Source organism: Zonotrichia leucophrys, chromosome 1A (assembly GCF_028769735.1).
Source record: "Zonotrichia leucophrys gambelii isolate GWCS_2022_RI chromosome 1A, RI_Zleu_2.0, whole genome shotgun sequence".
In the NCBI taxonomy this organism is placed as follows: Eukaryota; Metazoa; Chordata; class Aves; order Passeriformes; family Passerellidae; genus Zonotrichia; species Zonotrichia leucophrys.
This window is the reverse complement of record NC_088170.1, coordinates 4380833-4394442: the sequence shown is the minus strand read 5'-3', so window position 1 is coordinate 4394442 and position 13610 is coordinate 4380833. Positions and strand designations below refer to the sequence as shown.

At 43.3% G+C, this 13610-nt stretch overlaps 1 protein-coding gene across 1 annotated transcript in view; it reads left to right on the top strand.

Moving 5' to 3' along the window:
* The window catches only part of BCL2L13 (BCL2 like 13), a 39180-nt gene that overhangs the window by 17768 nt on the left and 7802 nt on the right, over nt 1-13610 (top strand). The window contains exon 6 of the mRNA XM_064735742.1: nt 4398-4541. Within this exon, the coding sequence (XP_064591812.1) occupies nt 4398-4541 (144 nt within the window). The remainder of the gene's footprint in view (nt 1-4397; nt 4542-13610) is intronic.

Sequence of the window (13610 nt, the reverse complement as noted above, 5' to 3'; positions counted from 1 at the left end):
AAATGATGGGAATCTTCTTTTTCAAACAAAATGCAAATCTGTAAATTAGCTATCTTAAATTACTTATAATGTAGAATGAGTAGATGATTCTTCCCAGATTCATCTTTCATTAATCATTTGAATTCATCACCATAATCATTCCTTGATGGGTTCAGTGAGCATCAAAAAAGAATGAAAGAATGAAATAACTACTTGAAAATGTAGTCACAATTTGAGTAGTAAAATGTAGTCTTACATTTAAAATAGAACAAGAAATCTTCTCCCTCCTCTTTACATTTTTTTTTTCCAGAAAAACTTTTTCCTGACTTAGGTTTCCCTGCTTACTTCAGAAAGTGTTCATCTAACCAAGGGTGTGGGCCCTTGAACAGCAGTTTAATAAACGTTGCATGACAAGTTACTGCCCGTGGCTCCAGCAATTATCATTGCTTTATGTGTGCACTCTTTCAATTTGTCATCTTGTGATTCACAGCATTTTGGTTTAAACAACCATGAAATCTGATTATCAAGAAGGTGGCTTAAGCTAGCACATCTCACTTTTCAGCCAAGCATAAAGCCAGGCATTGTGGCTCAGCTGGCAAGGCAGGAGGTGCCTGGGGCTCCTCAGGTCAGTGTGCTTTGGGTCCCCACCTCCTGAGGATGGATGAATCCTCCTGGCTGCATGAGAGGGCTGCATTGGGGGCTTTCTGATCCAGCTCCATTGCTGCTGCATTCCTGCAGCCCCTGGGGCTCAGGATTTCAGTCCCCATCAGTTGTGGTGGAGAGCATCATCCAGAACATCTCTGTCATCAGCTCTGCTTGCCTCTGACATTTGCTGCTGCAAAACACACAGTCCATGTGAAAATGCCATAAAAGCAATCCGGAGGGGAAGTTTTGTACCCCAGCACAGCATCTGTTTGGATTGTTTTTCTGGTCGTTTGGAGCTCCAGGAATGCCCAGCAGTTCCTTCAATAATCCTTGTTTTGAGGACATGCAGAACATTTGTGTTGGTTTCATTTCCTTTTAATTTCCATTATCATCTTAATCAGAATTGTGTTTTGTAACAGAAGAAATCTGGATACCTTTCCTGCCATCTCAGTTCAGCCTAATTTTTACTCTGAAGAAGCTGTTAGGAAAACATGTTCATGTTGAATTCTGGAAAGGACAAGGGTCTTCATCTTCTGTTTGAAATAAGGCTCTTAGTTAAAAAAAAACCAAATTCCAAACCACCCCATACAAGACAAATTGAATTTCTATAATAAAATGAACATAATAAAATTTTTTAAATACTGCACTGCTGAGTTTTTATGTTTTTTTGCTTAAAACTGATTAAATACATATATCCAGAATGTATAATCCCACTGTTGTGCATCAGTTGAAAGGATAACAGATACTGGTATTGAGAGCCAGTTGAACTGGTGAGTAGGGTAGCAGTCATCTCAGTGTCCCATTCTTACTGATTAATGGGGGCAAAGAATAGTGCAACAAAAATATAAGAAATAATCATGTGAAGAATTGGATTGATTTTAAGTTGAAATGGTCAAAAGGTAGACAGAGAACTGCAATAATTTTGGATATAGCTTCCTCAAAAAATACAGCTTCCTCTGAACTTTCTTTGTGTCTTTTTTGTGTCCATTTAAATTTGTAATATTGTACAATGGGATTGCAATAGTGTAGTGGACACAAGAGTTTCATTTACACAGTCTGCTATCTTCTGGTAACAAGGTGGGTTTTATAATGATTCCCTAGAAGTTTTCTCCTGCCAACTTCTTTTCTCTGTGTTTCTCTTCAGTCAAAATATAAATAGCCCCTAGCATCCCTTCCCAGGCATCGTGGTGGAGGGAATTGCAGTTGCTTTGAATTGCAGATTCTGTATTTTTACTTTGTTCTACTTAAATCTCACCATTGTTCACACAGCTGCTCTTCTGGTGGTGTTAACTTCCGTGGAAGTACTGTGAAGTGATTTGTTTTGTGAATTTAGGGCCAGCCTCTCCTGTTCCTGCTGGTCTCAGGGGCAGGAGTGTGAGAATTTCAGCAGGAAGGGAGAGCTGGGTGCTGTTTGTTGCTCTGTGTGGGACTGGATGTTGGAGTTTGAGTTTGGTCCCTCACTCTGGGCCCTGAAGAGGTCTGCTGAATTTGGGGTGAATGGGTAGATTTGGCATCAAGGTGGCAAAGGAAGAAGGCAACAATCATATTCACTATGCCAGCATTTTAGCTCCATTCATTTCCCAAGCAGCCCTTCCTTGCTTTTGTTTCTTTTGCCTTCTGCCTCATTAAATGTCAAATATTTTGAGATCTGTGTTCATGCTGCTGTAGAGTTATGTGGGTGTGCCCAAAGCCTCTGAAAGATCCCTAGCTTTGAACTTGAGCTTTTTTGATTCCTCTTGACACCTCATCTTGACCTGTTCCTTATATCTGTGCACTGTGATCTTGCACCTCTTCTGCCTCTGAGTTAATTGTAAGAACCTCAAAAACCCCAATCTTTTAAAATTCAAACACTTTTAAACTTCTGGCACCATGACATCCCTGGTGAAGTGTTAACAGTTATCCATGCTAACTGTTCAGCACAGAACAACACTACTATAACCTTGTTGTAGTCAGTCAGCTGAGGCTCCATGTTCTTCATGCAGGAAAAGCCAATTCTTTATTCACACAACTCATTTCATACAGTTTGTAGAGGCCTTCTGTGCAACTTTAATTGGTTAACAGCTTTCTTGCCATTGGTCAGTAAGAGATATTTGACTTCTCTATCAAATCTCTCTGTTCTTGAATTGTTTATGTATTTTCTTCACTGATTCTTATGGGACAGATTTAATGTTTATGCAGGTGCTGGTTGTTTTTCTCCTCAAGAATTGGTTGTTGTGTTAACAAACTACTCATACCAAGATTGGTTTTGCATGGGTACTTGCAAAGTACTTATCTGCACTTAGAAGAAGTGACAGGCCAGCCTAATCTTATGAGGCCTGCTCTGCTAAATTATTTTATAATATATTCTAAATATAATAAATAAATAAATATATTCTAAATTCTTTTATAAATTTCTTTTATAATTTCTCTGTCTGTGACATAACTTGTCTGCTACACTCTTGGGCTCCTTTGTTAATGAGCTGGAACATCAAATTTACCAGATTATGGGCATTTTTAGGCCCTATCTGGTTTTAGTAGCCAATCTCAGTGTGATGCCACCATGAATTTAGAACAAATCTCAATTTCAGCTTACTTTGCCTATTCATCTTCCCCCAGCTTTGCACACTAAGGTGTGATTTCTGGTAATAGCAGTGCAGGATATTTACAGAAAAGAGAACCAGGCTGATGAGGGAAGGGACTGGCGAGGGAAGGAGGCATTGGGAGTGAGGATGAGCGGTAGCAGAGCCTTCATCTCCCTTGTGCAGCTGGGAAACAGCCTTCCAGTCTGCACAGTGAATAGATGTGCAGTGCAGTTGCCTCAATTAAAATGCAGTAAAACAAATATTTTTCTCCTGTGTCATAATAAAGGTTTTTCAGATGCTAATGACTTCAGTTCATGCCAGTTTCCGACCTTGGCGAGGTGCTGCATATGAAGGAAGCCCAGAGGGCCACTTGCATGCTCTGTGAGAATAAATTTAGAGTTTAAAAGTTCAACTGCATGTTGTTTAGGTAAACAAAAACGTAATGGCAGAAGGAAGTGTCTAGAACTGTATAATGTGAAGGAGGTGGATTCACAGTCGTGCATCTTCCAGAGCAATTTGGGTTGAGGCTGAACATTCAGTTTAAAGGTTTCTAAAGAGGAATGGGAGTAGGAAATGAGGGAGGAAGATCTCTCTGTGTTAAATTTGGTATCGGGGGAGAGTTTGACATGGAAAGGGCTTTGTGCTTGTCATTTTAAACATGTTTGTAATGCTGTGCTGCTGGGTGGAGGTGTTTGTTCCAGTCCTGCCTCAAAGCTAAGTGTGAACTTCTAAAGAGACTGTCTAGTGCAGTGTCCCTGTTCAAGAAAGAATGTGTATGAGTTTGCTGTTTGCATGTGGATGCATATCCCTTTAAGCTGTTTATGATGTTTTGTCTTTCCACTTCTGGGGTAGCAAGTTCTGGACCTGTTCTGCTTCTCTACCTGAACCCTGTGCTGGGAAAAAAGTGGGGCTTAAGAAAACACTGCAGTGGTGTGAATTCTCTTATATTAATTCTAAGTGTGAAAATCTCTTAGTCTAGCTCAATTAGACTGTGGGTTTTTGATTAGCAGATTAAGTCCTTCCTTTTTAGTGCATTGTATTGTGTGTTTGCCTTGTGTCTTCTCAGAAATGAAGTGTATAGTCCCTGGTACCTTTGAAGACTCAGACCTTTTCTGTGGACACATGAATTCTGTTCTAGTTGGAAAGTAGTATTGATAATGCTTTCTGTATTTATTTGTTCACACTATTTTTTTTTCTTTTTTTTTTTTAAAGGTCTTGGTGCCCCTGGTTCTGTTACAACAATTTCTGATGGAGCTGACCAGAAGGGGCCAGGAACCACTGAGTGCCCTTGTGAACTTTGGGGTGACATATCTAGAAGATTATTCTGCAGATTATATCATTGAACAAGGAGGATGGGTAAGAAGACCTCATTTCTGAGTGTGATCCTAAGTAGGAGTGAAAGCTAAGAGGGGTTGCTAGAAGTAAGCAGATGCAAGGAGGAATGACTCAGAAAAAGAAATTTAAGAAATGATCAGGAGGTCAGGATCAGAAAGGGATCTTGGGCAGTCATCTCTTTCTCTTCTCTGCCCCAAGGCAGAACTGACTTTCAGCCATTCATTTCTGATGTTGATATTAAAGACCTGAGTGATTGGACTCCACAATTTCCCCAGGCAGTCTGTTCCAGTTCTTTGCACAGTTTGTTGGATTGCTGTTGAAATTGAGGAGGTGCTCAGGTGTCAGATAACAATTAATTTTCATACAGTGTGTGTTAAGGTGCTAATTTGTTGCAGTATGGTGAGCTTTGTGCTGCCCTGTTAATATACACGGAGCACTGCATTTGGAAGCAGAAACCTGTAACAAGAGGTTATATGCCCAGAAGGCTCCTCTTTGTAATGGTGTCTTCATCCTCTGGTGACTGCTGGAAAAGGTATTTGGGGTTTTTCCTCCTTTTAAATTTCAGAGAGTTTCTTAGCAGATAGGTAATTGGCAAGCACTGCATACAGAAATGTCAATAGGTACTAATTATTTTTTATGATAAGATAGCTAATGCATATTAGAGTTTATAGCTGTAGAGGAACATGCATAGAATAAGCAATCAGGATTTCTTTGTGCTGCATCTTTCCTTGTAGAAATCATTAATTCATGGTGAGCAGTGTTCCTGAGTCATGGCATGCTGAGCAAGTTTCATTTAGAAATGTTTCAGAAAGGCAGCTCACAGCTGATGAGCTGGGTCTTGAAGGCTGAGCCTAAGATTACTGGGTTTGGGAAGAATGCCAGACTTGAGTGGAATTAATCTGGGATTTGTGAAATGGCTCCAGCAAGCTGATTTATTCTAAAAAGAAAAGCTGTTCAGGAAAACGCAGTGATAAAAAAGCACTAGTAGGAAAAAATCTCTTTCAGAAGCTTCTCATATTTCGAGAGTTTACCTGAGGGGTTTTTTGGAAGAGTAGCTTGTTCCAGAATTTCTGCACATCTGCCTCCTCTTTACCTGTTCCCTTCCTGGCAGTTGTGGAGAGCAGTTCTCAGGGCCCATGGGAGGGATTGTTTGTCTTTAATGGGCAGAAGCACTAACAGCACACAGCCAAATGACCTTGGTTGATGCACTCATATCTCAAAAGTATTTTCATCCCCGGGCAGGCCCTTACTTGCAGCTTTTACACAGATCAATGTTCATAGTTCTGTGCTTTTCTGCCTTGTTTTTTGACCTCCAGAAGGGCTGTGCTGTGTTGTGCAGCCCCTTTTTGAGGCCTGCTGTAAACACACTTCACAGAGCTCAAAGCTTCTGAAAACAAGCAGCTTTCCAGCCCGGCTGTGCTTGGTGTCTGGCTGGCTGTGCAGGGATGGGCAGATCAGGGTGGGGGTGTCCAGTGAGCTCCCAGCCTGTCTGTGCACATCCAGCCAGGCAGAAAATCAGACTGACACAGGCAGGGCAGCAAACAGGGCACAGCTATTTTTGAAACAGCACAAGAGGCGAGGAAAGAGACTAGGTGATGAAAATCCTTTCCAGATGAATTAATGTAGCTGCACTAATCTTTGTGAGTTGCTCTGGGCATGGGCTTGGGGACCCACTGGGCATGTGGCTTTTTGTGGAGGAAGGGGAATAAATGGTTATATTTTATTTTTTCCTCCCTGTTGTAATCTTTGCTCTCTGGCTGCCATACACGTAAAGTCCCAGCTCTCAGGCTGTCACAGCTCTCGGCTGTCCGGGGGATTCCATACCTTCTCTCTCTCTCTCTGTTTGGCTGCATGCTCGTCTTCACACGGGGCTCTTCTTGGGCTCTTGACCCACCCCTATTTATCTCAGTTACCCTCACGAGCCACAGCTGTTGCCCAACTAAGGACCCTGCAGCTGCAGCTCGTTTGGAGTAACCTAGACACACACTGATCTCACAATACAACATATATTCAGGCCCCCACATTTCCCCCTTTTTCTTTTAACAATTATAATATACACATAAAGTCCCAGCTCTCAGGCTGCCTCTTCTATAGTCCCAGCTCTCTGGCTGCCATACACATAAAGTCCCAGCTCTCAGGCTGTCACAGCTCTCGGCTGTCCGGGGGTTCCATACCTTCTCTCTCTCTCTCTCTCTCTCTCTGTTTGGCTGCATGCTCGTCTTCACACGGGGCTCTTCTATCTTCTCAGGGGCTCCTCTTGGGCTCTTGACCCACCCCTATTTATCTCAGTTACCCTCACGAGCCACAGCTGTTGCCCAACTAAGGACCCTGCAGCTGCAGCTCGTTTGGAGTAACTTAGACACACACAGATCTTACAATACAACATGTATTCAGGCCCCCACACCTCCCTGTAAGGAAAAGGTTCATTTTCACCCTGTGGTGTGTTTCTGGGTTTGTTGCCAGTATGGGATGGCAGTGCTGGGAGCAGGGCATGGGGCCAGGATGGGAGGGGTTGTGTTCTGAGAAGGGCCAGAAGAGCCTGGCAGGGTGGTAGCCACAGGGAAGTGTTGGAGTGTTTGCATTTTTTGAGATAAGCATCTGCCACAGGGGCTCTGTGTGCTGGATCAAGTTGACAGTAATTTGCTTGAGCCATAAGGGCAGTGTGTAAACCTGGGAGTCTCCAGTGACTCATGGTGCTGTGACAGTAAGAGGTTCCATTTTTGTGTTATTTTGGAGCTGTATGAAGTTAGGTCTTTCCTGCAGCAGCTGAGAGCTTGCTTAAAAGTGAGAAGCAAGAATAGCCTGTCTGGTTTTCTGTGGATCTGGAGCAGAGGAGAGCTTTACAGGAGTCAGCTCTTCAGGGCAGCCCTGAAAAGCTCTGTAGTGTCTCTGGTGCTGCCTCATCCCTTGGCACCATTTGGGATTTTCCTCAGTTTTTGGATTGAAGTCAGCCTTTGCCAGGAGGGGAGTAGCCAGTCAAAGGTGAGGGGTCAGCTGAGCCCTTCCTGTGCCTCAGTGCAGATCTGTGCAGTCAGAATCCCACAGAGCTGTGTCATCCGTTTGCTGCATCATCCTCTGCAGCCACAGTGCAGCTGCAAGAGCTCCCAGGGCTCTGCATGTGTGCAAGGCTTGGGGCTCTCCTGTGAGCTCAGGAGGCTTCTGGGTCCAGGAAAGCATCTGACTGAGGATGGTACACAGCTAACCAAAAGCAAAATTTCCAGCTCAAGGGAATAAAGGTTTACAAATTGGGTAGCTATGCAGCAGGTTTCAAGAAATTGGCGTGGCTTATGGGAAACAAGAAATTTGATGTCCTGGAGGATGAGAAGTTGCTTTTTTATTTTCCATGCCAGTCCCACAGAGATATAGTGCTTAGATGGTGTATTGAAACAATGAGTGTTCCCCTCCTATTCTCCCTTCAGGCACTAAAATTGTAATTTAGCTAACTTTGATGACAGTGTGGGACTGGAATGTACTGGTGGGTTGGTGAGGGAATGGCTGGCATAGTTTTATGCTCCCTCTTTCACTAATTGCTCTGGTGGGTTTGGCTGCAACTCTTGCATTTACCTGTTTGACTCTTAAGTTTTAGCAAGATCCCTCATTTGGAGCAAAAAGCATGCTGGGCATTCCAGCAGGTTCTTTAAACAGACATATGTGGGACACACATTTCTTCCTCCTGACTAGTGGGTGCACTGGTCCTACTCAGACCTTCCTTTATCCTGAGCCATTGCAAAACAATACCCAGCAGGATTTACAAGTAGCTTTGTTCTTTCCTTTCCCAAAAGCAGTCAGGGCTCTACAGACACCCACAGGCAGTGTGTGCAGGCTCTCCCCTCCCCTTTCCTCTTTTCCCCTCCCCTTTCCTCCTCTCCCCTCCCTTCTCTCCTCCTACCTCCGCTGCCTCTTTGCTCTCCCTGACTCCTCCCGGGTTGAATGCTGCTGCATCAGAAGCAATTGTTGGTCTCCTGGAAAAGTGCACAGTAAGACCAGTCTGTTGGTAAGGATTTTTTTCCCTCTTCCTTTCCCACCCCTTCCCAAATAATTTATTACTTCTCAAGTTCTGCAGATCCTGTTTTCCATGATTAGATTTCATCTTTTTAGAAATATCTGGGAATGTCTATAAGGAGGAAAGAGTGTAAGTTTTCTTGGAAACCAGCTGCCTTTTTTTTTCCCTCTGGTTCCCATTCCTGTTACCAGCCCCTCTGCTTTCCCCTTGTTTGAAGCTGTTTATCAGAGTGCACTTAATCAAACCTTTCTTCTCAGCCTGGGAGTTACATTGTGACCCGTGGCAGAAATTGTCTCTACCTTCCCAAGGAATTTTGTCTCATGGAGTTCAGACCTGGATTTGCATTTAACTACTTAAGTGCCCATGCTGAAGGGGTAAAAGTAAATTTGCTTGAAATTTCCATAGTGTTTACAGTTTCCTATCTCAGCCTCAGAGGAGCTGTTCTCTCTGTGTCTCCAGTGTTTTGTCTTAGGCTTTGCAGCTGGTTTGGTTGTTTTCTTTGCTGCTGGTGATTGAATAATACACATATTAGAGAGTGTTGACAGTCTGCAGGAGAAAGGGAGTAAAGAGGCAATTGTTATCCTAGGGAAGTGAGGTAGTCAGTTTGTGCTTCCCAAGATGAAAATCTCCTGCAGCAGTCCAGGTGTCTGCCCTGGGAATGACAATGCAGAAATAGAGAGACGTGCTCTGCTGGAGGAGGAGAAGTAAGTTTAATGTGGCAGAGAGGCAAGAAAAGGCAGTCTAGTTAGAGGAGTCCTAGGAAGGAGTTTTCCTTTCAGAATAATTTTGCTTTATGCTTGTGTCATGGAATACTGCAGCGAATTGTCCCCTTTTATTTATATGTAACTTCTTTGGTTCAGTAATAGATTTTTTAAATTTTTAGGCACTGTGGCTGAAGAAGGACATTAAATAGTAAAGGAGCAACTAGATCTCCTTTCTCTTTTCCCTTCCAACAACTTCAAATCTGAAGAAGTGGTCTATAAATAACTGAATTTATCTCATTTTAAACCATAAGACTCAAACCTAAAGGGTGTTGCTTTGATGCTGGCTTCCTGCAGGTTGTAGAGGTTATGTTGGAAGGTAGGGATGGAACAGGATCATTTCTGCATTCCTTGAAGGGAATGAGAGCCGTGCCTGCAATATCAGAGTGCTTTGATGTGGTTCACTTGACCTTCTTTTCTTTTTTTTTTTTCCTTAATAAAAAGTGCAATCCTATTTGTAAGAACTCTGCTCTCTTTTTCTTGGCTCCACCTATCTTGACAGTTTCAGAGGGATGAGCAGAGGCACAATAAATGCCTGAGGGCTTTTTGGGACTTCTTTATATTTTAAAGTGTTTTGTTTTGTATCTGAGTGTTGTCAGAAGCTGCTTTATAATCCATTTCTCTGAAGGATTATCTGGGTGATGCTGTCAGATCTGACTTCCACGAGGGTCTGAAAGGTTTGGTATAACTGGGCTGGGCATGGAAACAGGAGCACCTGGAGCCTGGGCACACCCAGGTGGGAGTGAAGCCATTCCTGGGCACCAGTGCCCCTGCCCCAGCACACAGCTGCTCCTCTGCCACAGCCACAGATAATGCAGCGAGCACATTCCCAGCTTGTTGTTGTGGGAAGTTTGCTTATTTCCCCGTGGGAGATGTCTTAGGATCCCTGGACACAGGCCAGTTCTTGCCTCTTGTTTTTCAGACTGGATTTTAGCACAAATGCATTTGATGGGTTCCCAGTGCTCGTTGCTGTGACACTGTTGGTGTGGGGCAGGTGGCCACAGCAGCACAGAGTGTCCTGAGTTGGAAGGGACCCCCAGGGATCCCTGAGTCCAAGCCCTGAGCCACACTGTGTGCATGACAACTCTGTCCAAGCACCTCTGGAATTTCATTTCTCTCTGGGATAGGTTATGTTACAAGACAGTCAGTGCCCTCACCTAAGAAACTTCCTAGCTGAGTTGAGTGTTTGAAATTTTTATCATAGCCAAGATTGCTCTCCTGGGACACTGTGTTCTGCAAGCATTTCCTCTTGAGCCTCAGGATACTCTTTTTCTCAGGGATTTTATGTGGCTCTGTCTATTTTATGTTGAGGGGCTGAAGCTCAGGGAACATGAAGGTTTTTCCTCTGGTGGCTCTCTCTGACCTGTACAGAATTTTTGCCTATGTTGGACAAAATCAGGGTCTGGGGGGTACAGGTGGCTTGCTGGGCTGCATATTTTTCAGGTGGGGTTTTTTGTGTCTTCAAAAATGAGTTTTGTGTGAGTTGCCTATCCATATCCATCCTTGTTTCTACTTTAGGAACTGAACCAGAGAGACCAGTTGAGCTTTTAAGAACACTTAAAACCAAACCCTAGAAGAAGCTTCAACAGCAGTTAGACACAGTGTTTTGCATTTTCCTGGTCTTTGGAGTTTACAGGGCTTAGTCTGCTCTAAGATGCAGCAGATGCTTTGTTGGACACCTTAATGGGGATCTCTTCTGTTCTAATCTCATCTCATCTCTGTTATAGATAGAATGTGTGTTACTACTCCTACTATTTTTTGTAGAGAAAAGAGTTGCTTTTATCTTTGAGACATTCAGAATTTTGATTTGAGTATCTCTTGGCACCAACAGCAGCTTTGCATAAATTATGCTGAAATGATTGTTTTGTGAAATAAGGATTTTTTTTTCCTTATGTGTAGTTAAAGGTTTTCCTGTTTAGCAAATATATACTACAGGTAATGAGCCTGTTTGTTTGTATACACTTAATAATAGACATACTGGAAAACTATGAAAGATAATATAGACAACATAAGAGTCAGTTTCTATGTTTTGAGGGACGTTTTGTTATGTTTGCTGTCTTTAAATCGTAATTGAAAGTTTACAGGTGTTTTTAAGCAACAGTTGTGTGTACTATATTATTGTAGGAGCTTTCAGACCTTTTTTTCATTATTTTGTTACCATGTTGCTGCTGTCCAGTGTGCCTCACCCTACTGCCTGCAGCCTCTCCTGAGGGCAGGTGTGCCACATTTGTTAACAGTGCTTCCTGTCACTTGTAGAGGCATTGTGGAGCATTCCTGGGTCAAACCCCATAGGCTGAGCACAGTGATTGATTTCTGTAGCTGATCCTTTCCCCAGGACTGCCTCATGGGATGTGGCCTTTCTTGCTGTGTTCTAGCCAAGCAGGGAAATGTGTAGTTCTCTGTCTCCTAAGGTGTGCCAACTCTTCCCTCAAGTGGCAGTGGTTGGGATCAGGAGTGGCAGGAAGTGCAGGGAGGGACTCCAGCTTCTCTACCACACCTGATGTGGTTCTCTAAACCACTCCCAGGTTTGCAAGCTTCCAACCACATATATGAGAAAGAGCAACCCTGATGTTTCTGGTTTGAAGCAGTAAACTGTCTATTTACAATAAACAAAGCAGATAAAGAAATGCTTACATACATTCCTTACTTACTATTAAATCTAAAGTGTAGGGCTTACATAAGGCCTCCTCAGGTTATTAAAAATCCTTCCACATGTTCCATCCTGTCCTGAAATAATCTGCCTGTTGGAGATTTGCTTCTGGGTCACATCTGTAGATGAATCAAGAGAATTGTCCTAAATGTCATTCAGTTTTCATCACAGCTGCTTTAAAAAGAAAAAAAAACCCCACCAAAGTGCAAACCTCAACTGAACCAGCACAAAATCCCAGCTTTATCCGCTTGACTTTACGTATTAAATCTTAATTCAGCTCAAGAAATATTAATCATGGATCCTAAATAATGCCTATTACTTTCTAAATTTTCAATTAAAGCTTCATAAGCTTTTAACGAAAAGGTGCTGGAATTGCCAGTGTGTCAGCTCTGCCCCAGCTCTCCCAGCCAGGGAGATGTGTCTGTCCAAGGCTGGGGAGCTGTGGCCCTGAGGCACTGACACGGAAGGTAAATTGTCTGTAAAGACAGAAAGGAATCAGCCAGGCTGCATAAGGCTCTGATTTATAGGGAGCCAGCAGCTGATAACTCTTTTGAGGTCAGCACAGTTTGCATGAGAAAAGGAACAATGAAACTCTTGAGTCCCTTTGGCCCTCCTGCTGAAGGCAGGCTGTGGGGTAGTGTTGCTACACTTACTAACAAGGTATTTGAAATTAGGAGGATGGCCCATGTTCCTTGTGTAACCATCCCTTCATTTCCTTACCCTCTCCAAAGCAGTTTATCCTCCATATTACCCTCTGGATGTGTATCTTGCCTGTATTTTGTGAGAAGCAGATCTCCAGTGTGAGTATGTATTTAGAAGTGTCAGCATGGTTGTAATTTCAGGGCACTCTCTGTCCCCACGACTACAGGTGGCTCCATTCTCCCCTCTGTGGGCTGCTGAGTCATGGCTCAAAGCCTCTTGGCTTTTACAAGTGCACACTGTGTGACTTCAGGGGAATTCAGGCCATGTGTAGCCCTTGTTGGTGGTTATTTTTTCTACAATCACCAGAGCTCACAAATCCTCAGCAGCACAGTGTGGTTTTGGAATATTTTTGTATGTGCCTCATGCTGAGTGAGTCAGTGCATGTGTGCACTTCCACTGGAATGTTAAGAGCAGAGCTGCTATCAGTGGTGTGTGTCCCTGTTCTTTCTTGCAGTGTCACACCACAGACATGGTCTAGTGTGTTGTGATGTGGTGTGGACAGGAGATAAATTCATCCTGATCTGTGGGAGTGAGGAGCTGAACAGAGAGGAGGATAGTACAGAGGTTTGTGAGACTGCAGGTTTTACCCCTAATTATTTTGTTGTTGTTTAATTGCAGTTTTTCTGAGTCTGTATCACTTGTGGAAATAAAAAATTTACTTTGATTGTAGGTGTCTGTTAGTGGCTTATATTTCAGGGAAAGTATTTCCTACTTAACAACATGCAGGGCAAAACCTGCTGGCCAAAGGAGTGAGTGTACAATCTTTCAGTGTTTCATGCTGTGCCAGTGAGGAGAGGCACAGGAGGCTGGGAGGGAGCAGCTGGCCTGAGCTGGCCAAAGGGATATTCTAGACTATGAAACACAGAGCCCAGTACAGGAACTGGGCTGATTGCAGGGAATGAGTATTCTACACTTCCAGTTTCTCCAGCTGAAACCCATTGTCAAATTTTTAGGATGCCTACAGATTTTTCCTA